The 25,934-nt window shown below is 36.1% G+C and overlaps 3 protein-coding genes across 7 annotated transcripts; all 3 read left to right on the plus strand.

Annotated features, from left to right (window-relative positions):
* The first annotated feature begins 1,149 nt into the window (after positions 1-1,149).
* ppardb (peroxisome proliferator-activated receptor delta b) lies at positions 1,150-14,931 on the plus strand. 3 transcript variants are annotated; one of them, XM_048209547.1, is made up of 8 exons: positions 1,150-1,438; positions 6,246-6,666; positions 9,535-9,686; positions 10,007-10,145; positions 10,306-10,505; positions 10,673-10,876; positions 12,635-12,878; positions 13,067-14,931. In XM_048209547.1, the coding sequence occupies exons 2-8, from the start codon at positions 6,300-6,302 to the stop codon at positions 13,312-13,314; spliced, it is 1,554 nt and encodes a 517-aa protein (XP_048065504.1). In that variant the 5' UTR covers positions 1,150-1,438; positions 6,246-6,299; the 3' UTR covers positions 13,315-14,931. The 3 variants fall into 3 exon arrangements, with proteins under 3 accessions (XP_048065504.1, XP_048065503.1, XP_048065505.1); XM_048209546.1 differs by lacking the exon at positions 1,150-1,438 and adding an exon at positions 1,470-1,938; XM_048209548.1 differs by lacking the exons at positions 1,150-1,438; positions 6,246-6,666 and having other exon boundaries at positions 9,545-9,686; positions 9,981-10,145.
* Positions 14,932-15,556: 625 nt separating this feature from the next.
* On the plus strand, positions 15,557-18,954 carry mkrn4 (makorin, ring finger protein, 4). Of its 3 annotated transcripts, none has more exons than XM_048210322.1 (8): positions 15,557-15,712; positions 16,576-16,707; positions 16,798-17,075; positions 17,158-17,291; positions 17,381-17,622; positions 17,732-17,842; positions 17,920-18,037; positions 18,209-18,954. In XM_048210322.1, the coding sequence occupies exons 1-8, from the start codon at positions 15,579-15,581 to the stop codon at positions 18,326-18,328; spliced, it is 1,269 nt and encodes a 422-aa protein (XP_048066279.1). In that variant the 5' UTR covers positions 15,557-15,578; the 3' UTR covers positions 18,329-18,954. The 3 variants fall into 3 exon arrangements, with proteins under 3 accessions (XP_048066279.1, XP_048066280.1, XP_048066281.1); XM_048210323.1 differs by having other exon boundaries at positions 17,158-17,264; XM_048210324.1 differs by lacking the exon at positions 15,557-15,712 and adding an exon at positions 15,967-16,146.
* Positions 18,955-19,263: 309 nt separating this feature from the next.
* Positions 19,264-25,710, plus strand: fance (FA complementation group E). The gene is made up of 10 exons (XM_048209561.1): positions 19,264-19,622; positions 21,217-21,778; positions 22,250-22,294; positions 22,374-22,430; positions 22,524-22,667; positions 23,125-23,248; positions 24,199-24,274; positions 24,387-24,453; positions 24,530-24,655; positions 25,509-25,710. The coding sequence occupies exons 1-10, from the start codon at positions 19,420-19,422 to the stop codon at positions 25,608-25,610; spliced, it is 1,506 nt and encodes a 501-aa protein (XP_048065518.1). The 5' UTR covers positions 19,264-19,419; the 3' UTR covers positions 25,611-25,710.
* The last annotated feature ends 224 nt before the right edge of the window (positions 25,711-25,934 follow it).

Consider the following 25,934-nt stretch of genomic DNA (forward strand, 5'->3'; position numbering starts at 1 on the left):
GGTGAGATTTGAGAGCAAAAACAGGAGACAAGATCATAAATGAACAACTTTGTGATTGATCTATTCTATCTAGACTATATCACTGCTGTTTCGTTATATGGAACGAGCTACACGGACAGCTAAATCTCCTTGATGCATTTACATCTTTAAGTCCATCTGTTTTAGATTCCTGTCTAATGGCCCCATCTATAGGAGCAGTTTGGTACTCACAAGATCATTATTAATAATACATTAAAGGGTTAGTTCATCCAAAAATGAAAATTCTGTCATTTATTACTCACCCTCATGTCGTTCCACACCCGTAAGACCTTTGTTAATCTGCAAAACACAAATTAAGATATTTTTGTTGAAATCCGATGGCTCCGTGAGGCCTCCATAGGGAGCAATGACATTTCCTCTCTCAAGATCCATAAAGGTACTTTCAGGAAGCTTCGGAGCATAATGAATCAGCGTATCGAATCATGATTCGGATTGCGTGTCAAACCGCCAAACTGCTGAAATCAAGTGACTTTGGCGCTCCGAACCACTGATTTGACACACTGATTCATAACGCTCCGAAGCTTCCTGAAGCACTGTTTTGAAATTGGCCATCACTAAATAAGTCGTTATTTTGGGGTTTTTTTTGGTGCACCAAAAATATTCTCATCGCTTTATAATATTAATATTGAACCACTGTACTCACATGAACTGATTTAAATATGTTTTTAGTACCTTTATGGATCTTGAGAGAGGAAATGGCATTGCTCCCTATGCAGGCCTCACAGAGCCATCGGATTTCAACAAAAATATCTTAATTTGTGTTCCGAAGATTAATGAAGGTCTTACGGGTGTGGAAATGACAGAATTTTCATTTTTGTGTGAACTAACCCTTTAAACGAAATGTATTTGTTAACTAATAACAACGGCTAAATTTAATTCGTCTGCATTAACATTTAACAATGTTTATTACAAGGGATTTTCCAGTAGTTGAGAGCACCATTTCAACCCTCGCGGGAAATAACATTTACGATTCACAGAGCGTCATCTGTCTCCTACTGGTTGAATCTAGCCACCTTGTATTACGTAACATTCACGCCATGCTTTTTCGTAGCTGTCAACCACGCAAACGCCTGTAATACCTAGAAAGGAAAACAGATTCTGAAATAAACCAAAGTCCTTTGACTAAATCCCTCGAATCGAGCCGTCATTGGACAAACACATATCACGTGATTAGATCATATGTCAAACCGTGGTGAGGAAAATTTGTTGCACTAAAGCTGAAAAATCGTTTGTATAGGCGGATTTTTCTACGCGTGTTTAGTTCAATACAGATTTTTTTACATTTTGAATACGGTTGCACTGAATGTCAGTGGTCAGAAGAGTTTGATAATTTGATTTAATCCTTATGGCTAGCGACCTCATGTGCGACTTTGGGCCGATGAGCGACCTCTGCAGGCAGGTAAACAATACACGCATCTTTTCTAGTTCCTACATTTCTGTCATCCCTGACAACCGAGTAATCAAAGTGAATGGAGTTACTAGACCAGATTGAGCAAAAGTTGGAGTAGGAAAAACAGCGCGATGGTTGTAGCTTGATCCGCCTTCTGATTGGATTGTAGAAGAATGGATATAACAGAAATCTGGAATGAAAACGCCTGGTATTTTAATCTTAAGCCTATTTAACCGTAATTGTTTGACCAGGAGAAATTTGAAAGCGTGTGCAACAAAATAAAAACAGAAAACAAAACAAAAACATGTTAGCGTTAAGCTAGCTAGCGCTAACCTCAGACTAGCATGTGTGAAATATGAGACACGGGGACACAGTGATGACAAAACTGATGTAAACCGACGGACTATGGGCTCATTTGAGTCTCAAAACAACTTTACTTCACGGAAAAAGAATATATTTATATTTGATCGACCGTTGGGAAACTTCGAAGCTGGTCCGTAAACACCAAGGTAAACCAAGACAGCTAACGTTAGCCAAAACTCAATGTTTTGCTTGATTGAAGTGCATGTCTACTTTTCCCGATCACTAACAATCTATATGTGTCCATATCAGAATAAATGTATCTTGTAGTCTGTTAACTAGTAGATGTCACCGTTTTGAAGTCATGTTTTTTGTCAGCTAGCTAGATTTTGTGTGGCTGTCAGGTTGCATCTGCCTAGCTTTTTGGCTATTTTGTATTATTTGTCAACATACAGTCGTTAGGGTTAATCAGCAGTGGGGTTCATCTCATTCTCTGTTTCTTGATTAGATGAAGTTTCACCACTTGTTTTATACATGAAAGCTTTTCTGCCTCAGCCAAGCGCTGTTCATATTAACTTTAAGTTAGATTTTAATCCGCTAACTATTAACATACAGTAAGCGCAGGAATACACTAGTCAGCACATTCTACAAAAACTTTTTTTTTTACTCTGTTTTACTAAAACCTTTTATTTTTTATATTAAAAAAATGAATAAATAAAAATAAATTCAAAGCAACATATTATAGGAAAATTAAGCGATTGCTTGACAAGGTTACTGTTTTCTGGATCAAACTGACATGATCCCTTAAAACAAGTTTTTAGGAAGCTTGTTGCGTTGCTAAATGTACATTATACTGCTCTGAATAACTAAAAAGTTTGTGGTTTTTCTACGTGAAAGGCTTTATGTTATGTTGAAGTATTAAGAATGACCTTGTGCACACAGAAGACGGACTTATGCTTTCACTCTGATTACAAAGTTAATTTTTAACAATATCCATAAACATCTACTGTCTTGGTCAGCAGTTGTTTTGTACAAGTAAATCTTATCATAATTCATTTTGTAGTGGCCTGAGGTTTTTTTTTTTTTACTGTCCATTAATTCTTAAGGCAAGACACCACCGGTGAATAGAGTAAAATTTTAACTAATAGATATCACCGTAATTATTCCATTGATTAATCACAGTACAACAATACAATTGTTTTGTATTGTACGTTTTCGAAAATGTTACGTTTATGCAACAATTTTCATACATTTTCAGAACAGAAGTCTGAACATTGGGTAAAGCCAGGTTCAAAATGTGTGTTTAATTTTGTTAAAATATTGTTTTTTACAGAGGGGAATTTGGAAAACACTTTTTTTTTTATCACACATAAATCAGAAAATAAATAAATCTGAAAATATTGTCAAGAGTCAGGGGTAAAAAAAAAAAACATTTCCACCATGTTTTTAGCAATAACATGATGTATAAAATCAAGTGAATGATCTAAACAGCCCTTCTGTAAAAACTTTCAGAATATAGATAGGAATAAATCTGTGAAGGTTGGTGTATGTAAGTGCTACTGAAGTGGAGTTTTCTGGCTCAGTGCATTGAGTATTGAAATTATGCAAATGGATAAAAGTGTAATAAAATAAACACTTAAATCTGTGTTTTAGATATTTTCTTTCTACAAGTCTGAAGGAAGACATGTTATGGAAGCAAAATAGCCGAACATCTCAAAATTAAGTATTGTGTGAGAAACAAACAAACAAACTTGTTTTGCTTGTAGTGTCTTCCCTTAAAGACAAACCACTTGAGAGTTCCAGAGGCTGGTATGCATGTCTGTCATAACCTCCGCACACTGACTCATTTAGTTCCTCTGTGTTGGTCGCCTCTTGCATGCAACCATGTGCAGATAAGCTGAAAACCAGAACGACTGGTTGCTGACAAGTCTGAACAGTGGCTAGAAGCATTTCTGATCGCTTCATTTACTGTGCATGTATATAAGTTAACGTAAAGAATGCACATATATGGTAGTGCTGTTTTTCCCACGTTACCCAGTGTCGTTCAGTAACAACTGAGATATCTTTTTAAATTGCATTGTCTTTGTTAGGGGTTAGTCATATTGATGTGGCTTCTGCTTAATCCTCTTGTCCGAATCCACGGATTACAGTCTGTTAGGAAGTGGTCTCCATCCTCCATATGACCCTCGCATCTGTTATTAATGTCTTCCATATTGAGAGCTATCATGTATGTGATTCATCCGAAGTCGAAAGCTTTGTCCCTCATGTCGTTTCAAACCTGTATGACATACTTTCTTCAGTGGGGAGATTCTTTTGTCTATACAGTGAAAGTCAGTGGGGTTCAATGTTGTTTGAACTCTAAATTTCTTTTTTTTGCTTTCTCCAGAGGGTGAGTAAATGAAGACAGAGCATTCGTTTTTTGGTAAACTATGCCTTTAAGACATTTAATAAACATCTTCTGTCTGGTTAAGTACACTTTGCAACACTGTATAATCTTGACCTTTGTGTTGACATTGTTTTTTTTCCATGTTTGCTCATGCAAATAGGTCTTTCTCAATCCATACGCCATTCTTGTTCGGTCACATGATTATAAAAGTTTTGTACAACCAAAATCTTTTTGCGAGGTCTTTTTATATTGGGCACAGCATTTCCCCACAGGAGCTTTCTTTGCAAGGTTATCTTATCTTTTTAAATAAACAACCTAGCAGAGACTCATAATGGATTTATCACCTCACACTCTATGTAGACTAAATATACCACAGACCTGTAATTGCTGACGGCACTGTTTGCGTCTGACTGCTTCAAAAAGATAAAGGTCATGTAACCGGATGTGGTAAATGAATGAAAGGCCAGGTAGTTAAGACAAAAGCTACTTTCTTATTCTGTATATTTATGGATTCTCTTTTCTTGAAAGCGTTTGAGCCAGGTCTTAAAAAAAGATTCACATTTCTTGTGGCTAAGAGTGCAACAGTAAACACCCACTTTTTCAACAGCCGTGGTTCTGCAGTATTTTCCCATTCATTTTTTTTCCCCCATAGGCATTGGCATTTCAAACAAATTCTTCAGAAAGAGCTCAATGCCATAAACCAAAGCAACCAGCTGTGAGACAAATCATACATAACAAATTCTGATTTGATGCTCAAGAAAAATGTCTTATTATTATCAGTGTTGAAATTGCTTAATATCTTATATTATTGCTTAAAGGGTTAGTTCACCCAAAAATGAAAATTCTGTCATTTATTACTCGCCCTCATGCCGTTCCACACCCGTAAGACCTTCATTAATCTTTGGAATGCAAATTGAGATATTTTTGTTGAAATCCGATGGCTATGTGAGGCCTGCATAGGGAGCAATGACATTTCCTCTCTCAGGATCCATAAAAGTACTAAAAACATATTTAAATCAGTTCATGTGAGTACAGTGGTTCAATATTAATATTATAAAGCGATGAGAATACTTTTGGTGCGCCAAAAAAACAAAATAACGACTTATATAGTGATGGCCGATTTCAAAACACTGCTTCAGGAAGCTTCGGAGCGTTATGAATCAGCATGTCGAGTCAGCGGTTCGGAGCGCCAAAGTCACGTGATTTCAGAAGTTTGGCGGTTTGACATGCAGTCCGAATCATGATTCGATACACTGATTCATAATGCTCCGAAGCTTCCTGAAGCAGTGTTTTGAAATCGGCCATCACTATATAAGTCGTTATTTTATTTTATTTTTTTGGCGTACCAAAAATCTTCTCGTCGCTTTATAATATTAATATTGAACCACTGTACTCACATGAACTGATTTAAATATGTTTTTAGTACCTTTATGGATCTTGAGAGAGGAAGTGTCATTGCTCCCTATGAAGGCCTGAGTCATCGGATTTCAACAAAAATATCTCAATTTGTGTTCTGAAGATTAACAAAGGTCTTACGGGTGTGGAACTGCATGAGGGTGAGTAATGAATGACATTATTTTCATTTTTGGGTGAACTAACCCTTTAATATTTTTGTGGAAACTGATCCTAAAGTAGTGTGTCACCAAATGACACCAGCTTCTGATTGGTGAACCCCATGTATGTTTGTATTTGTTTATTGTTTATTGTAAATCAATATCTCTGTGATCGAGATTACTGAAATTTTTACTTCCAGAACCCACACATTTGCAGTTTGTTTTGAAATATCAGATCCTGCATCATCTAAATCTGATCTAAAAATCAGAATTTTAGAAATTGGGTTTCTCCTGCAGTGTGGACAAAAAGCCTAGCTATGCTTTTAAAAATCTTGATGATGTCATTTTTCCCTTTAAGTTTAGTCAGCAGAGAGGTGATGGGGGTGGGGTGGGATCAGGAAATGACAGTATGACGGTATTGGATCTCAGGTCAAATTCAGGTCACCCGCACAATCTCTGGAGCATGTGCACTACTCACTAGGTCACTTCTCCAACGCTGATGGTCATATTCTGATACTTTTATTAAAGGCACTTTTGCAGTAATTGACAACTCTTTTCCTGTTTTTTGTCTTCTCAGAGGCAATGTCACGTGATGGATAGTTATGAGATTTAGCAGCCAAACGGGAGAACCATGGAACAGGTCGAGCAACCTACCTCAGAAATGAAATGTGACGGCCCAATAGATGAAGTCGCCAAGGGCCAGTCGTCTCCACGGACGGACTTGAACTCTGTCCAGATTCTTGAAGAGACAATATGGATGGCAGCCCAGGAGGGTGAGTCTGCATCTTCGGACTGTGGAGGGACGTCAGACCTACAGGAGCCGGGCTCAGCTTCGGGTGAGGAGGTGGAAGGCAGCGAGACATCAGATGCCACAGGATTAGAGGTCTCGCCCAGCAGCAAGGAATCGTGGGGGGCGAATCTACAGAATGGAGATGGAACGCCGCAGGAGAGTCCTCAACAGAATAGTGACACTTCTGTAACAGCTCAAACATTTTCAGGTAAAAAGTCAAAACTGCACTTTGACATCAAAGCCATTTATGAGTTATGGCATTCTGTCAGTGACATTTTTCACCCACTTAACCCTATAAAGCTGTATGTATCATATTTGATAAATGGTTTACTAAGGCTTCTTACCTCATTAATACGAACAATATATTCCTTGAAAAAAAAAATCGTTATACTATTATTGATTTGTATAAAGATTTACTGGATTTGCGCAGCTTATGCTTGCTTAATATTTTATACTTTATACAGGGTTTCTAAGCTTCTTGAAAGTACTTGAATTTCAGACATGTGGTGTCAGAAGTGCATGTATTAAACATTAACTAATTTTTTTTTTTTGTAGCTTGGTGATATATCACAAAAATCGGCCTTTATGCACTGCCAAAGCCGGAGTGAAACAGGGCTACTGATTAGGGGAAAGCAGAAAAAACCTGAAAAAAAAAAGTGGCATGAGTGCATGGATGATGATCACGTGCAGGCAGCCCTGCATGATGAATGTGTGATAAACGTGGAGCTATTTAACTAGCTCAGTATCAGGGAAGTGCAAAATTGATGCTTGGCTCAGAATTGAGATACATAAAAACTGAGTAATCAAAGTTCGAAAGAATAACATCTAATAAAGGAGTGTTTATAAGCGCAGCGCTGCTTTGTGTACTGCGGTAACTAGGGTTGGGAATTGAAAATGCATTACAATTCTATATACAGTACAGTCCAAAAGTTTGGAACCACTAAGATTTTTAATGTTTTTAAAAGAAGTTTCGTCTGCTCACCAAGGCTACATTTATTTAATTAAAAATACAGTAAAAAACAGTAATATTGTGAAATATTATTACAATTTAAAATAACTGTTTTCTGTTTGAATATATTTCACAAAGTAATTTATTCCTGTGATGCAAAGCTGAATTTTCAGCATCATTACTCCAGTCTTCAGTGTCACATGATCCTTCAGAAATCATTCTAATATGCTGATCTGCTGCTCAAGAAACATTTAATGTGTACAATTGTACAAAATATTTGTGTACAATATTTTTTTTCAGGATTATTTGATGAATAGAAAGTTCAAAAGAACAGTGTTTATCTGAAATCTAATCTTTTGTAACATTATAAATGTCTTTACTGCCACTTTTGATTGATTTAATGCATCCTTGCTGAATAAAAGTATTCATTTCTTTCATTTCTTTTCAAAAAAATAAAAATAAAAATTCTTACTGACCCCAAACTTTTGAACGGTAGTGTATAATGCTACAGAAGCTTTGTATTTCAGATAAATGCTGTTCTTTTGAACTTTCTATTCATCAAGGAATCCTGAAAAAAAAAGTACACAACTGTTTTCAACATTGAAAATAATCATAAATGTTTATTGAGCAGCAAATCAGCATATTAGAATGATTTCTGAAGGATCATGTGACACTGAAGACTGGAGTAACGATGCTGAAAATTCAGCTTTGCATCACAGGAATAAATTACTTTGTCAAATATATTTAAATAGTACACAGTTATTTTAAATTGTAATAATATTTCACAATATTACTGTTTTTTACTGTATTTTAATTAAATAAATGTAGCCTTGGTGAGCAGACGAAACTTCTTTTAAAAACATTAAAAATCTTAGTGGTTCCAAACTTTTGGACTGTACTGTACATTCAATTAGACACTTGAGGGTGAGTAAATCATGGGATAATTTTCATTTTTGGGTGAACCATCCCTTTAAGGTCAGGAATCAGATACTTGTTATAAAATTACAATTTTGATTCCGCTTATCAATTCCTATGCTCATTTTAATGTGGTTTTAAACCATTCAAGCACAAGAAGATGCGAAAGAGAACTCAATTCAGCATTTGAGTGCTGTTTTCTGTGCTGGACACATCAGAGCTCATGCACAAAAAGCTTCCTTTTATATAGTGCAGGTATACTGAATTGAGTTCTCTTTCGTGGACAAATACGCACAATATGATGTCAAAATATCCTTGTGAACACAGTCCGTTATTTCTTAAGTGAATTTAAACAGATGAAAAAGAAAATGCATGTGTAACAGTGTATTGTATCTGTGCATTAGGTCTTAAAGTGACAGCAGGCTAATAAACTTGCTTCCGTCTGTGTCAATATTAATGTTAATCAAAGAACACAAGAAAAAGAAAATCACTTACTGATCTTGACTGAATAACTTTTGTAACTATAATAAGACTTGATCTATATTTATAGAAAATAAATGATGCAGTGTTATTTTAAATTTAATTTCAATTTCTTAATAGACAAATATAGACATTTATAATGTTGCAAAAGCTTTATATTTAATTTAATTTTTATTTTAATCCTGAAAAAAAAACTGTTTTCAACATTGATAATAATAAAAAATGTGCAAATCGGCATATTAGAATGATTTCTAAAGGATCATGTGACACTGAAGACTGGAGTTCAGCTTTGCCAACACAGAAATAAATTGCATTTTAAAATATATTCAAATAGAAAACAGTAATTTTAAATTGTAAAAATATTTCACTGTTTTTGCTGCATTTTGGATCATGTAAATGAAGCCTTGGTGAGCAGAGGAGACTTCTTTTAAAAACATTAAAAAATCTTACCGTTCAAAAACGTTTGACCAGTAGTGTATATATAAAACTTGTTTTTTCAACTTGTATTATTTGAACTGTAAATTTGTTTATTGAAATTGTAATTTTTACAGTCATTTTATGGTTTAGGATTTTACCATAAACTCACTCGCTCTCTCTCCCTCTCTCATACACTGTACCACCCCTCTCTCAATATGTTTTAAAAATATTTTATCCATAAAATATATACTTTTGCATTGCTCTCATAAGAGATGTTTTAAGTAGATTCTCTCTGTTTCTGTTTCACTTTTATAGATCCATTACAAGCACCCTCACTCTCATTGTCAGACCAGTTACGGTTGGGTCGGGATGACCCCAGTAGTTTGGGCCTGAACGTTGAGTGCCGCATATGTGGAGATAAAGCCTCAGGATTTCATTATGGAGTTCATGCTTGTGAAGGCTGCAAGGTAATTTTCATGAACTTGCAACTACTGCTGTCAAGGCTTTTCACAAACCATGGGTGCATTTATGGCCTGAAATAGACCGTCATCTATTATACACCAACATTAAAGGTGCCATAAGCGATACCACCTGACAGATATTACTGAAATAGATGTCCTGAGCTATCATACCCATCTCTATGACAGCCTTAAGTTCTATAAACAGCCAAAAAGTCACTGGGCTTTCTAATACTTAAAGGTGCATTTCCATGGTGAATTAATTTAGCAATCCAAGCACATGTGTGCCTTACTGTTTTTCAGTGAGGAAGTGTCATCTTTTTTTAAAGGGGTTTTTCAGACGCACCATTCGTATGAAGCTGGAGTATGAGCGGTGTGAGCGTGCCTGTAAAGTCCAGAAAAAGAGCCGGAACAAATGCCAGTACTGTCGCTTCCAGAAGTGCCTGGCATTGGGCATGTCCCACGATGGTGAGCAGCCTGCATACAACCACAATTTAAATCATTCAGAATTTTACTGCTCATTTTACATCCACTTAAAAAGTGTGAACTGCATATTAGTAGTCATACTCAGCAATTAATATTCTGGTGTACCTAAATTGCTGAGCTTGTTTTTGTTTCTTTGTCTCAGCAATCAGGTACGGACGTATGCCAGAGGCGGAGAAGAAGAAGCTAGTGGCAGGGCTCCTCGCTGGGGAGAAGCTGCAAAGCTCCAGTGGGGCTGACCTCAAAACACTGGCCAAGCACGTCAACACAGCCTACCTGAGAAACCTCAACATGACCAAGAAGAAAGCACGGAGCATCCTCACGGGCAAGACGAGCTGCACAGCGGTATGCACTCAGCTTTTAGTGACATGCCAACAACAATCTCAGTTGCACAGTTGGCAGATATAATGAGCCGATATTTATTTTGATGTTAATTGCTGTTTTTTTTTTTTTTTTTTTTACACAGAATGCAGTTATTTTAGTTCTTATTAATTTTCTCATTTCATCCCCAGCCTTTTGTGATCCATGATATGGACTCACTATGGCAGGCAGAAAACGGGCTGGTCTGGAATCAGCTTAACGGAGCACCACCCAACAAAGAGATTGGGGTCCATGTCTTCTACCGCTGCCAGTGCACCACAGTGGAAACTGTGCGAGAACTCACCGAGTTTGCCAAAAACATCCCTGGGTTTGTGGATCTCTTCCTAAATGATCAGGTGAGAATCATCCATATTACATTATTAACTTATAATTGGTTTAATCTCTTGTTTATGCTTTATTAGTTTTGAGTAGTGACTGATAAATGTTTGTGGCTCCTTTGAAGCAGTCACTTGTAAAAAAAAAATAAAAAAAAATAAAAAAAAATATTAATTTAATTATTAATTTATTATTATTATTAGTTGTATTATGTTGGTGACTCTTAGGAGTAATCACTTGTCATATTGGCTGATAAATCTAAATTCAAATTATTATAACATTTTTGAGAGCCTGATTACAAAAACAAAAGTCTCACCATTAAAAGCCATGTAACAAGCATTTTAACATAAATCAATAATTACAGTACAGTAGCCTAGTTTGAAACTTAATTTTACATTAATTATGTATAAAAATCAAAATGCATGTGTCATCATGGAAAAAATAGAATGGAATAGACTCTGCACGGACAATTATGAAATGATTTTATTTAAACCATATTGTAGATAAAAATGATACAAGAAAAATAAATGTGCTAGTTATTATTAATAATGCTTCAATGTTTTTGAAAAAGAAATATTACTGTTTCAAATAACAGCATTGCTGTTTGAGCATTTGCTGTGTGCATTGAAGCTGAAGAGTGACTGAAAACCAGGAAACTGAAGAGCTTTGTTAGCAGGTTCATTAACTTATGAAACGCATAATGAAATGCATCATATATAAGATTAATCATATGCTGCATTTACACAACATAAACATAATATTACAACTTATATCTGCACAAAATGACATGAATGCACAAGTGAACTTGAACTAATTTACATGCTAGTCAGAATAACATACATCTGTTGTGGATGCGCTCTTCCCGTAAAAGCGCAATATACGGTCGGCAACTAAACCCAGAGAGTTCTCAACGTTTTATAACATTTAATGTCATGCAATGCTGTTTGAGCTGTGTACGCTGAAGCTGAAAATGATTATTGGCGCACTTTACTACCGCGTTAGTTCTTAACCAAACACACCATATGAGATAAATCATATATATATATATATATATATATATACACAAAATAAACATAATATGTAACTGTTGTGGACACGCTCTTCCTGTAACAACACGGGAGCGCAAAGAACTCACAACATTCTTTTACAGTAGTTTTTTCCATTATAATTTTATGTAGCCTATATGACAGACTTGCGCTTTGCATGTTACGTTCAACTGTATTTTCCTTTAAAAATTATAATTTATCGGACAATACCGATATATCGTGCATCCCTAGTAATTAAATGTAATAATTAGTTATTATTCATTTATTTATTTTAAATCCAGCTAAATAAATAAATATAAACATAATATAATGGATATTTATTCATTGCTGATAATATATGATAATATATTTCATATATTAATTAAAGGTCCACTATGTAACTTTTGGCCCTCTAGTGGTTAAAAAACAAAACTGCATCCATTTTGTAGTAAAACACTTTTGATTGTGCTTCTATGTGGATGAATATGGTTATTGTACTTTCTGTCAAGCTTTCTCGCTCATTGTGACAACTGACCTACGCCATTTCCACACTATACACACATCAAAGTAGCCATCATGGGGACAATTTGACCATTTCTAATTATTGGGGGGTGGGGAGACTTGTCCCCCTCAATGTCTATGGTGGATATGACCCTGCAGTGAACCATTAAGTATAGATGCATACTCTTCCACTGAATTCATCTCCCACTTTTTCAGGTAGCACTGTTTCAGGTAACTCTGGTACTCTTTCAGGTAACGCTGTTAAAATATGGAGTCCATGAGGCCATATTTTCGATGCTCCCATCTCTCATGAATAAAGACGGGCTGCTGGTGGCTAATGGGAAGGGCTTTGTGACGAGAGAGTTCTTGCGTAGTCTACGCAAACCTTTCAGTGAGATCATGGAGCCCAAGTTTGAGTTTGCAGTCAAATTCAATGCCCTGGAGCTGGATGACAGTGACCTGGCTCTGTTTGTGGCAGCCATCATATTATGCGGAGGTAAGGCCGTGCTGTTAGTTTGATCAACATGTTTTCTTTTGTCCTTTGTTGTTATTTATACAATTAACATCCACATCTGAATTTGTTATGGGGTAATGCCAGTAAAGTGAAAACACCACAAAGAGATCAAAAGCTTGTTTATCATAACAGGAGAAAATGGTGGTTAAAACAGTCTTTCTTTGCTCTAGATCGTCCAGGGCTGATGAACGTGAAGCAGGTAGAACAGATTCAGGATGGTATCCTGCAAGCTCTGGACCAGCATCTTCATGTGCACCACCCTGACTCTCCTCATCTCTTCCCCAAACTGCTGCAGAAGATGGCCGACCTCAGACAGCTGGTCACAGAGAATGCCCAGCTGGTTCAGATGATCAAAAAGACTGAATCGGAGACCTCCCTCCACCCGCTTTTACAGGAGATCTATAAAGACATGTACTGAGCTCAAGACTCAAGGACCTGAATAGAGAACGGACTTCAACTTCCCTCCTGAACGGAGAGAGTGCACACATCTTTATGGCTCTGCGGTGCCATGGAGTTTTTTTTAAATGAATTTTTGTAAAGGACTTTTACAAATATTGACATTGAATACTGACATTTTCTCTGATTTTGCGGAGTGTTTTTTATTTAAACTCAAATCTGTTCTTGTATACAGGACTCTGAACATCTAGTCACCTTTATTATTACTACTACTACTACTACTACTACTACTACTAGCTTCATGTTGTTCTTCATTTGCTAGATGAGGGCTAACACCTTTAGACGTTGTCTTTTCCATCATGGTTTTGGTTTGCAAGTACATTTAAGTGATAACTAGTATGTTTCTTTGAGGAGATCAGAGCACAGTCAAGCTCTTGAAATGCCACTTACTGTATGTTTTTATAGGGCTTTTATTTTTGTGGTTCTTTTTGGTCTCCTGATTCTGTTTGATTAGGCACTTTTACTAAAGTAAAAGGTACTCCACACAAAATTGTACAGCAGTCAGTTATATTATTTTGGAATTATGTTACTTTGTTGAGGATGTTGTTTTCCGCGTCAGCTGCTACAAATATATATTGGTATTGAAACTGAAGACAAATCTATGTTTAATAATTCACTTTAAATCTTTGGGATAAACCTACACCAGTGTGATCATTTCAGTTGTATGGAAGGAAATGTTTGTTCATCATTATATATATATATATTTCTTATGAGCTGATACCTTTGTTAAGCACTGGTACCTTGATGGTACTTGTATTTTCACATACTGTCCGGTACCGGTCATATTTACTGAATTGAGACATGACATTAGTTATCTTTCATTGTCTCCTTGATACACCATTGTATTAAATTAGGTCTTCCATTAGTATGTTGATTGAAAATGTTTTTGAATATGTATTGAGTGATTGAAACAAGCAGGCTGTGGTTACATTAAAACTAGAACATTATGGTCAAATTGGTTTATAGTACTCATATAAGCTTAATTTCATTCTCTAGATCAGTTGCATTAATTAATGATCATGTCATGTTAGTTATATTGAAAATGAATGCGAATGAATGGTTATGTTGAGTCAGCTTGAGTAAATGCTTGCATTGTATACTTTGTTGAAGTAACATGTCATGTCAGAAACAATGCTGAATAATTTGAACGTTCAGTGTACACGTTTTAAAAGAAAGCAGTTTTAATGTTGAATTACATTAATTGTTAAGTAATATGATGTGCAACACATCTGCCATTTCACATCCAGAAAGTATCTCAGAAATATCTGAGATTTTATGTTATGGCTAAAATTTGCTTTTCTGATCTGTTTATTCAATATGGAACTTGAAGTCAGAGATTTATGGTCATGAAAACTGTTACTGTGAAACTAGAGAGCACAATAATAATTTCGCCCCCATCCTTATTCTTAAAATACATTTTGTCATAAAGTTTCACACCAGATGTCGACCAGTATCTTTCTACCTTTCTGGTCAGATCTATCTCAGAAATGTCTTTCTTTATTAACAAGAGCAAACAAGATGCACAAGTGTTATGATTTGTGGAATATTTTGGATCAAAGTAAAACAATTCCAGACATCACTAAGTTTCTTGTGATTTATAAAAAGCTCCAGATATACAAATATTTTTTTTTATAAATACTAGTTTTGCAGTCATAATAAAATATGTGTTAGTTTAATCTTTAATTTATGCTTTACCAAACTAATTTAAATGTGTGAATATTTATTAAACATTTTAATAAGAAACAATTGGTGTCGATGAATAATCCTTTAATTAGAGACCAAACGTCCCGGATGCAATTTTATATTTCATGATTTACTTTTGTTTTGTATAATATTGTCATGTTTATGCAAAGTGCATGAAACAAATCGTTCTTTTCGGATATTTCCAATGAATCGGTTCGAACTCCTGAAGAGTGGTCTGAATGATTCGGACTGAATCAGTCGGCTCTCGAGTATTATACACACACACACACACACACACACACACACACATATATATATATATATATATATATATATATATATATATATATATATATATATATATATATATATATATATATAAAATAAAAGTTAATAGAAAAAAGTGTCGCGTGCGTGATGTTGCTGAATTGACTTTCTGAACCGATACTGTTCAAAAGAATCGTTTACTGGAATTGATTCAGACCAGGACCATCATCACTAGGCATCTCGTTTGTGATGCATCCCTGTCCATCATACGGTCAAATGGGAAGGCCCCGCCCAACAATTATAAAAGTGTGTATGTCATTAGCTATTCATCAGACAAAGAGGGACAGGCGCAAGATGGAAAGGGACGCACAATCATCCAAAGGCTCAGGAGAAAACAGTGCAGTTTGTAGGTGGGTATGTTCATCAACTGCTAGCATTTTTTGCAGATCAGTTGTATAGTTTACTGCAGTGCTACCAATCAAACAATTAGGACACTAAAATATATATATATATATATTATATTATATTATATTATATATATATAACAAAATCAGCTAGTTTATATGAATTGTGAGGTCAAGTCTCATTTGTATAGATGTCATCTTCCGAAGTCGTTTTTTTTTTTTTATTCTATAGAAACGACACGGACGTCCCTGGTTGGCCAGCGCGCGTTCTGCGTGACGTGGGTCTCCTGCGCTTCACTCTCGCCAACTCTTCTACCCGTTTACTCGCTCCGACAACTGCATTAAATCAAGTTTTTTGGAGGTTTTAAAATGGATCGGTATCGCATACCGTATAGACATTCGAGAAAAGGCAGCTCAAATGTGGAAAGAGAGGTTTGCAGGTAGTTTTGTGCTTTAGACTGGAAGAAAAGTTCGTTTTTAGCTCCGATCATCTGTTTGAAAGAGTGACTTTTCCTGCTTTAACGTTTCTCGGCGCAGATGTTTACATCCGGTTAAGGCAGCGAGCGAATTGTTTTAGTTCTAGTAGAGAGAGTTGTGCTGTTACAACAAACTAATACAAATATACTTTTGGACTGCAACGTAACGTTAGTAGGAAAAAGACCGTTGCAAGATTTGTTAGTTACTGATCAACAGTTTTCGTTTAGTGCTGTAGCGAGTAACAACACGGACGATCGAGGGCTCAAAACGACTCCATTGTTTTCCTTTTTGCTTTTTTTTTTATTTTTTTTTTTATTAAATGCTGCAGCTTTTCGTGTATTTGTTAAATGTTGTTAAAAAATGTTATATAATGGTCATGTTGTGGTTTGCAGGCAGTTCATCAATGGATCTTGTCGCTATGGTCCGAGCTGTTACTATCTGCACGAGTTTCCTGCAGTACCTTCATTTCAGGTTCACTGTAGGTACTTCCAGAAAGGTGGCTGCTGGTTTGGTGATCGATGCAGGTAAGCAGCCAGTTTTTTTTTTTTTTTGTTTTTTTTACATCAAATATGTATAAGAACAGCAGGATACAAGTTTCATCTTTCAAATTGCAGGTATCTCCATGTTCCTCAAGGGGGTGAAGGCTCTTCAGGGAGCAGCAGACGTGGTTCAGCACCTGCTGTTTTCCCCTCTGCACTGGCTGGCCGTTCTGACCGCCGGGGATCTGAGCCCTCTCTTCTCCCACCTCAGGGAGCCTACAGCCTGAATCGGAGGGGTTCTGAGCCCCTGGTCACAAGTATGAGCGTGCTGCAGCAGAATTTTGAACGCTTGACCACAGGAATTGCAGAGGAGGAAGAGTTCGGGGTTGTGGAGGATGTACCTCCCCAGCAGGGTATTACTGTTCAATCAGGCTTTTCTTTGAGACTGCGCATCACATTTTCCTTGTATGGTTTTAATTTTGGTGTCGTCCTCAGGTGCATCGAGATTGCTGCAACAAAGAGGCGCTCCAGACTCCAGTTCTTCACGTAACTACAGCTCAGCCGCATTTATGCCTGGTGCAGCACCCGCTGAAGTCCAAAAAGTAATCGCATCTGAAGCTAAAACACAGGTCGCAAAGGCAATTAATTTGCTGGAGCTTGTAGATGGTGCTTTTTGGGTTTCATCAGCTTGGTTTAATGAAGTGTTATTGGATTATAGGTGACCAGTTTGCCAGAGAGACCAGATCAGGATGGTGCTGCAGTTTCAATGGAGCAGCAACCTTCAGGGGCCTCTGACCAAAGCAAAGATGTAGCTTGTGGCATCTGTATGGACAAGATTTCCGAGAAGTCCACTGCTCAGGAGCGGCGTTATGGCATCCTACCCAACTGCAATCATGCTTTCTGCATCAGCTGCATTGTTACCTGGCGAAAAACAAAGGACTTCCAGGAGGATGTCATCAAGTGAGTTTTGTCTCAATCCCCTTCTCCCCCCTTTTTTTTTTTTTTTTTTCTTTTCTTGTATGAGTGTATTAACCAAATGTATTTATTTATTTAATATATAAATAAACAGGGGCTGCCCACAATGCAGAGTGAAGTCCTCCTTTTACATTCCCAGCAAGCACTGGGTCTGTGATGGGGAGGAAAAGGCATCATTGATCGCCTCTTTCAAAGAAAGAAGCAGGTTAGAATGGTTCACATTCATGCTGTCAAGTAGTATTTGACCCTTTACACTGATTCTGTAATTCTGTTTATCTCTAGCAAATTAAAGTGCACTTTCTTCATGCGTCACGGATGCTGCCCCTTTAAATCGGAGTGTATCTACAGTCATGACATGCCCCCTAATCACACACACCGTCGCAGGCGCTCAACACCAAGGGTATCATCATCTTCTTCTTCTTCTTCTTCTTCTTCTTCTTATTATTATTATTATTATTATTATTATTATTATTATTATTAATTTTATTTATTTAAAATAGAAAAATGTTTGCTATGCCGCTTTGCAGTCATAAGGTTACTATATTGAACCTCAGTTTTAATCTGTTTTCAGGACACAGCTGAGATGTTGGAGGATTTGGGGATTGATGGCATCCAACTTTGGAGCTACATTTTTGCCCTAACTCTGTTGGATGACGACGACGATGACCTTTTGGATTTTCTTGATGACTAAGGACCTTCTAGAGTCATGTATATGTTGGCTCAGCCTTGAGTGAGCTTTGCTTATCTTCTGCACTGAAATCTAATTGTCCCTTTTTTAGGGTTGGCTTCACTTTAGCTACCCCTACATGTTTGGCTAATTGTTTAGCCATGTAGATTTAGTATGTATGTTTCTGTATGAGTGTGAAAAGTCTTTTGCCTTTAGTTTAAGGGAGTTGGTCAAAGTTTGAATGCTCAGATCTCAAATTGAGTTCGTATCTTCAGGTTAGTTTGGGAAGGGACTATGGCAAAAAGTTGAGGACGAAAAAATTTAAAATTGAAAGCATGGTCCCTTATTTCAGCTAGCTTTTTCACTTGTTGATCATTTAATACTTCCATCTGTGCTGCTTCCTGATTGTTGCACCCTCTCGTTTGATACCTTTTGTATGAAATCAGATTTTAATATTTTGTGTACTTCCTAGTTTATATTATTGCCAGTATTGTCAAACACTAAACATGCAACCTGTCAGCAGGCTTTGATTTATACTGTTCTCTTCAGCAGTGTTAACAGGTTATACCAGGACTTGATGTCACATTTTATGATTTTTAGTACATGTTTGTATTCAAAGAAAAGTGAAAATAAAAAATTGTTCAACTGTTTGCCTCGCTTGATCCTTTTTGTTTGTTTTTTTTTTTTTTTTTTTTTTTTTTTCCCGTATGTGCTGCCAGTCATGTAGCAACAAATGCTTTGAGGAAAGTGGGAGGACACATTAGACGGGATCTAACCTGTATTCTAACACTTTCACTTTCAAATTTGATTTAGATTATGCACCGTGGCAAAATTGGTATCCTTATTGCTATCAGAATATTGCCAGAGGGATTATTTCTTGTAATTCGCCTCCAAACCTACAGGTGTCGCCAGTGTACAATAAGCGCTTGTTAGAGGCCACAAAGAACTCAATTCGAAATATTTTACACAGACGGCAGTGCTTGCATAAGCTTTCAGCAGTGTAATGATATGTCATTGTCTAAAACTATTTTGTACCATATGTTGCTGCTGTATCGGGGACCCTTACGACTTAATTGACAGTAGTAGCAGGCTTAGTCGGTGATTAAAGTCCAGTGATGGATCTGAAAGCTCTGTTGCAGCGTTTTGACGGAAGGTCCCGGCTGCTGGTTCACGCTCTGCATTTAGGAGCAACCGGGACGAACAATGCGCAGACGGTTTTCAATAAACAGCGCAGATGTGATCCAGATTTCACCCTCACTCCGTTTTTAGAGACTCTGTGCCAGCAGGAAGCATATGTGCGCGAGGACGCTCTCGTTCTGTAAGTAGACTGTCATAAACTCAATGACCTCTTGAAAGTAATGTCACCTGGCAAACAAAGTGACAATTATTAAATATTTTACTTCTAAATACTTATTTTTTTTAGTTTAATTTTATTTTTGATTTCCACCAGTAACAGTGTCTAATATGGCTGGGTGAGGTTTGGTAAAATGTTAAGATCCAAAAATAACGTACATATACATTCATTTGCATATACATTCAAACCAAAATTTATTCAGACACCTTGAACATTTCATTCATTAATAGTTTATTCACTATAGTTAAAAAATGGTAATAAAATATGACAAGATCCCAGAGTTAAAGGATTAGTCCATTTTTAAATAAACTTTTCCTGATAATTTACTCACCCCAATGTCATCCAAGATGTTCATGTCTGTCTTTCTTCAGTCGAAAAGAATTTTTTTTGAAAAAGTATTTTACAGTAATTTTTCTAAAAGTTTTTGATGAAAACATTCCAGGATTATTCTCCTTATAGTAGACTTCAATGGGTACCAAACAGTTGAAGGTCATAATTAGTTTCACTGCAGCTTCAAATTGTTCAACACGATCCCAGATGAGAAATAAGGGTCTTATCTAGAGAAACCATCGCTCATTTTCTGAAAAAAATTGAAAATTATTATTAAGTTTTAACCTTAAATGCTCATCTTGAACTAGCTCTCTTCTTCTTCTCCTCTATTAGAATTCCAGCAGTGTAGACACTGCTAAGTGTATTACTGCCCTCCACAGGTCAAAGTTTGAACTAATTGTTATATACTATTGAACTTGCATATTGCATATAAAAATTAGTTCTAACTTTGACCTGTGGAGGGCAGTAATACGTTTAGCAGCATCTACACTGCTGGAATTCTAATAGAGAAGAAGAAGAGAGCTAGTTCAAGTTGAGCATTTCTGGTTAAAATGTATAAAACTTTTAATTTTTTTCAGAAAATGAGCGATGGTTTTACTAGATTAGACCCTTATTTCTCATCTGGGATCATGTTGAACAATTTGAAGCTGCAGTGAAACTAATTTTGACCTTCAACTGTTTGGTACCCATTGAAGTCCACTATATGGAGATAAATCCTGGAATGTTTTCATCAAAAACCTTAATTTCTTTTCGACTGAAGAAAGAAAGACATGAACATCTTGGATGACAAGGGGGGTGAGTAAATTATCAGGAAAAGTTCATTTAAAAGTGGACTAATCATTTAAACTGTGTCAGAAAAAAAAAAATCTGAATTATGTCAGATAACACTTCAGCAAAACATTGTCAGGTCAAAGTGTCTGAATAATTTTATCAATTTTAGTGGTAGTCCATTGTATGAAGAATTTTTGGGTATAATATGTCAGTTTATTTTGCTATCTCACTTACATAAATGAATTATAGTGTCCTGCACCCACTGGTAAAAATATATAAAAAATGTCTGAATAATTATTGGTTTGACTGTATTAACAAAATAGATGATTATACAATACGTTTTTCTTTTTGAGTCACTGAAAAATGGAAGTTAAAGCCAATATTTTGAACCTAAAAGTACATTATTATTTTCATATGCATCATTATATGCTGAAATCAAAGTACTTTTGTTTTATAGGAAACCTTTGGTGTGCTTGTTTTCTGAAGACTTTCAGCGAAATCTGCTGTGCTTTCTGCATCTGATTCACCCTGGACTGCCCAAAGACAGTGTTCTCCACCTGCTTCAATGTCTGACTCAGGATGACAGAGGAAATCAGTGGGTTTGTGCCTTAATCAAGCAGCTCCAAAGAGATATTGAGGGCACTAGGAAAGGGACCATCCTCACCTCAAACTGTACAGAGACATTAAAGAGTCTCTGTGCGAGATTCAGAGATGCTAATGCGAAGGGAAGATGGGCCTCTTGTTTTGAGGGGCTTAAAACAGAGGGTAAAGAGACCGACGTGTCAGTTTTATATCAGAAAAAAAGGAAAAGTGACAACATGGATCATGATGAAGTTCAGGAAGATCATCAAAGTAAAAGGGTAAAGATGGATTTCTCTCCAAGTAAAGAACAAGAGAGGTTGCCTGAAGAGGAGGAACATAAAATGAGAACAACACAGCAGAACCAGAGCGCTGCCTCTGTTTCACAGGCTCATTCTGATCTTTTGGGGTCTTCAAAAAACCTGCCAGACCACATGAAGGTAAAGTGAATTTCAGTGCAGTTAAACTGATTTTTCATGCCCACAAATAGCCTCGGTAATGATTTAGTAAATCCATCAACTAACATGAACTAACAATGAGCATTATATTTTTTTTATCATTTAATAACTTGTTAGTGTGAGTTAAAAATGTTCACGTTCATGTTAGTTAGAAGTGCATTAACTACTGTTAACATATAAAACATTCAACCTTAAAATGTTTTAGTAATTGTTGAAATTAACATTAATTAAGATTAATAAATGCTGTAGAAGTTCATTGTAAGTTTACGTTAAATAATGTAGTTAAGTAATGTAAATAAATGAAACCTTATTGTAAAGTGTGTTCCCATAATCTGTTAATGTATAAACCTCAGGAAAGTTGCTGTTCTTCAGGATAGAAAAAAAAAAGATGGATTCATGTTCTTGTGTCAGAATTTATGAATGAATTTCTAATATTTAAACATTCCTTTTTAGGCTGCCATTCCTGTGATTAAAGAATTACTAGATACAGAGTCAGAGGTAAGAAAAACGTTGTTTTATTATGCAAATGTAACTTCTATAAACCATCCCATTTATATATATTTTTTTTTCTTCACAGTGGGATGAGAGCTCTGTGTCTGCTCTGAAAGTATTTCATGAATGTGACCCTGATGAGGTTTGTGGTGTTTCAGTTGAAAATGAAATGCTTTTTGGATTTGGTACTCCATAAATGTTTCCATCAGTATAATTTAGTTGTATCTGATCACAGGTGGAGCTATTGTGTTCACTGCTGTGTTTGTCTGAAGCATCTGAACAGAGTTTACCTCAGTTCTGTAGCTGCCTGTTGGAACTGTCCCCAGACCTCAGTCACAGCACTGCTTCTGCTGTGATCACACACCTGCTGCTCCACAAGGTCAGTACGTTTGTTTGTCACATATTACGATCTTAAAATTATTTTAAGCATAATATTAAGAGTCAGAACATCAACTGGGGAGGAATTTCATTAAAGTAATTAAAATATGAATATATAGCTACACACACATGGAATGATAGACATATAGATTATATAAAATAATATAGACATACATATTAGAATGATTTCTAAGGATAATGTGGAACTGAAGACTGGAGTAATGATGCTGAAAATTTAGCTTGACCATCACAGGAATAAATTACATTTTAAAATATATTCAAACAGAAAACAATATTTCAAAATATTACTGTTGTTACTGTATTTTTGATCAAATAAATGCAGCCTTGGTGAGCATAAAAGACTTTAAAAACAACCTTTTTTATATTGATATTTAAATTTTTGATAATTGCCCAATTAAAAGCTCAGTCGTACTTATATTTATGTATTTCTCTGTCAGATTGTGTCCCTTTCAGAACCTGCCTCTCGCTGTTTGGTAACAGCCGTAACATCTCTTTGCACTCGTTACCCCAGGCCGACCTGTCAGGCTCTGATAGAGCCAGTTTTACGGAAGGGACAAACTGGTATGAGTAGAAAATTTTTTACCTGCATATCAATTTTAGTATACATTTTGATTGTATTTACCATTTTTATTCATATACTTTTTCATTAAAGGGTAGGTAACATACACAGTTTCTGCCATCTCATGTTAATCTTGAGCACCTATAGAGTAGTATTGCATCCTTCATATCTCTTAGCTTTTGCGTAGAGATTGTCTGCAAGCTGTGACATCATTATAAATAAAAGGGCAACAAAAATGTTCGTGTTGTTTACATTTTATGCACTTGCGTACTGATTACAACGCATTCATCACCGAATTCCCGGGAACAAACAAACATACATGTACAACACTGTTGCTGCCCCGGAAAAACAAACATCCGCTGTTCCCTTAATGCTGGGTTCTTTGGGAAACTGAAAAAGGTAATCTTTCCCTCACAACCAAAAACACACTCCTTTGGTGACAGGAGCTGTGTCTCATTTCGGAGGCTGCGTCCTCTGGAGGTCGCATTTGAAGGCTGCATACATCATCAAGGATGTAACCGTAATAAAATTGACTGATATTCATTGTGAGGTGGAAAATACTGTAATTTCTTTCTTACTTTGCAATCTAACGGTTATTATGCATCCTTAAATGCGGCCTTCAAAGGGTGCAGCCCCTGAACTGGGACACAGCCATTGTTGAAAAATCTCTCGGCTTCCGTAACCCGAACGAAGAGCGTTGATGGGCGCGCACTTGCTTTTGCTCTGGGTGATGTGTGTGTGCACGCTTATCAGGGAGAAGTACCCATACAAGGAATTCCGCCCTTTATTACGTGATAAAGGGCCATACTCAAAAAAAACTCTGCAAGACTCTGTTTTGAAACTTTGGCCATGTTTAGCATGAGAATGCAACTCTTTAACAGTGTAAATAAGTCAGAATGCATGAAATAGCATTAGAGCCCCCCTTTAAACACTAATTGTATGTTTTCATTAGGAAGCGCCCAGGCAGAGTTACTCTGTAGACTGGTAGTGGACTGCCTTGAGCCACATCACAGGCTTCTTGTATTTCGGTCAGTCTGAATCTTTCAACTATTAGAAATAAGCCTTGGTAATTGCATGTTTGAGTAATTTAACAGGTTGACAGAGTTTTACTAACCATAGAAATTTGCATTCAAATCTTAGGACAATACTTGGAGTGTCCTGGAATGAGAGTGTGTTATCAGTCATCCATGCATTGCTAGATTCAAAGGTACTTAAGAAATTTCTTTTGAATCATAAAAGATGTTTTAGTCCTATGTTAATGATTTCTGTTGTTATGCTCACAGCTTGATCTGAGTGAGGAGGATTTCTCTGTCTTCACCGACCAGCTTTGCAGCCAGTCTCCATATTTTAGCAAATCTATGAAGTTTGCCAAGATGTTGCTGAGCGTCTTGACCAAATATCAGTCACATGTGAGTATAACTGTAATGTATGGAAATAACCCAAGTTTTGAAAAAGCCCTGACCATAACATTCAACCACAATATTATTAAAGGGTTAGTTCACCCAAAAATGAAAATAATGTCATTAATTACTCACCCCCATGTCGTTCTACACCCATAAGGCCTTCATTCATCTTCAGAACACAAATTAAGATATTTTGATGAAATCCGATGGCTCTGTGAGGCCTGCATTCACACCAATGACACTTCCGATTTCAAAACACTGATTCGGAGCTTTGCGAATCAAATCAGTGACTCGGAGCGCCTAAGTCACATGATTTCAGCAGTTTGATAGGAGATCCGAGTCACTGATTCGATTGGCAAAGCTATATTGTTGAAAAGTCCTTATTTTGTTTTTTTGGCACACAAAAAGTATTCTCGTCACTTTATAATATTAAAGTAGTACTACTGAACTCGCATGAACTGTTTTAAATGTTTTTAGTACCTTTATGGATTTTGAGAGGAAGTGTCTTTGCTGCGAATGCAGGCTTCACTGAGCCATCGGATTTAATCAAAATATCTTAATTTGTGTTCTGAAGATGAATGAAGGCCTTACCCGGGTGTAGAACAACATGAGGGTGAGTAATTAATGACATTATTTTCATTTTTGGGTGAACTAACCCTTTAAGTATACTTTTATGGTCCTCAGCATCAGGAGTACTAAGAAACCTAATTATTCTCCATACACAAATTACTGAGGCATATGATAGTAACTAATAAACATCACAACAATAAATATCTACATTAAAATGTTTTTTAAAAACCTAGTGTAAAACTGCTGATTAATAAGGTGTTTTATTTTATTTATTTGTTTTGCATTTCAGGTAAATCCTGCATGCCACCACACACTTTCCAGCTGCTTGTCTTTCAATGAAACCTTCCTCAAGAAATCATTGCAGGCTGCATTAAAACGGATTTCTCTTTGAAACATTATTCCCATTTTAAATGACACTTTAGAGTTTTGGTTGATCTGTATTATTTTGTAAATATATTTTGTAAATGTAATAAAAACGTATACATACTGCATAGTTGTATTGGGATAAAAATATACATTTTGAATGGGTTAACATCAATACTTGATTATCAAATTATTTATTAAACTTTAAATTTTCAATTAAATCTGAATTTATATTAATTATTTGTACTGCACACATTTGAATGATTAAAATAAACATATAAATATATGAAAAGATATTTGTTTGTTTTTTTCATCATACTAATTTTGTAAATTTATTGTAATTGTACATAGC

This window comes from Megalobrama amblycephala, linkage group LG12 (genome assembly GCF_018812025.1).
Source record: "Megalobrama amblycephala isolate DHTTF-2021 linkage group LG12, ASM1881202v1, whole genome shotgun sequence".
NCBI lineage: Eukaryota > Metazoa > Chordata > Actinopteri > Cypriniformes > Xenocyprididae > Megalobrama > Megalobrama amblycephala.

What these genes read in the sequence shown, in the direction of transcription:
- ppardb (XM_048209547.1), top strand. Translation starts at nt 6,300, where the DNA reads ATGGAACAGGTCGAGCAACCTACCTCAGAAATGAAATGTGACGGCCCA. An exon ending in ATGCTTGTGAAGGCTGCAAG is followed by an intron (nt 9,687 to 10,006) that starts GTAATTTTCATG and finishes CTTTTTTTAAAG; the next exon opens with GGGTTTTTCAGACGCACCAT. An exon ending in ATTGGGCATGTCCCACGATG is followed by an intron (nt 10,146 to 10,305) that starts GTGAGCAGCCTG and finishes TCTTTGTCTCAG; the next exon opens with CAATCAGGTACGGACGTATG.
- mkrn4 (XM_048210322.1), top strand. Translation starts at nt 15,579, where the DNA reads ATGGGAAGGCCCCGCCCAACAATTATAAAAGTGTGTATGTCATTAGCT. An exon ending in GAAAACAGTGCAGTTTGTAG is followed by an intron (nt 15,713 to 16,575) that starts GTGGGTATGTTC and finishes TGTGGTTTGCAG; the next exon opens with GCAGTTCATCAATGGATCTT. An exon ending in TCTTTCAAAGAAAGAAGCAG is followed by an intron (nt 17,843 to 17,919) that starts GTTAGAATGGTT and finishes GTTTATCTCTAG; the next exon opens with CAAATTAAAGTGCACTTTCT.
- fance (XM_048209561.1), top strand. Translation starts at nt 19,420, where the DNA reads ATGGATCTGAAAGCTCTGTTGCAGCGTTTTGACGGAAGGTCCCGGCTG. An exon ending in ACCTGCCAGACCACATGAAG is followed by an intron (nt 21,779 to 22,249) that starts GTAAAGTGAATT and finishes ATTCCTTTTTAG; the next exon opens with GCTGCCATTCCTGTGATTAA. An exon ending in TGACCAAATATCAGTCACAT is followed by an intron (nt 24,656 to 25,508) that starts GTGAGTATAACT and finishes TTTGCATTTCAG; the next exon opens with GTAAATCCTGCATGCCACCA.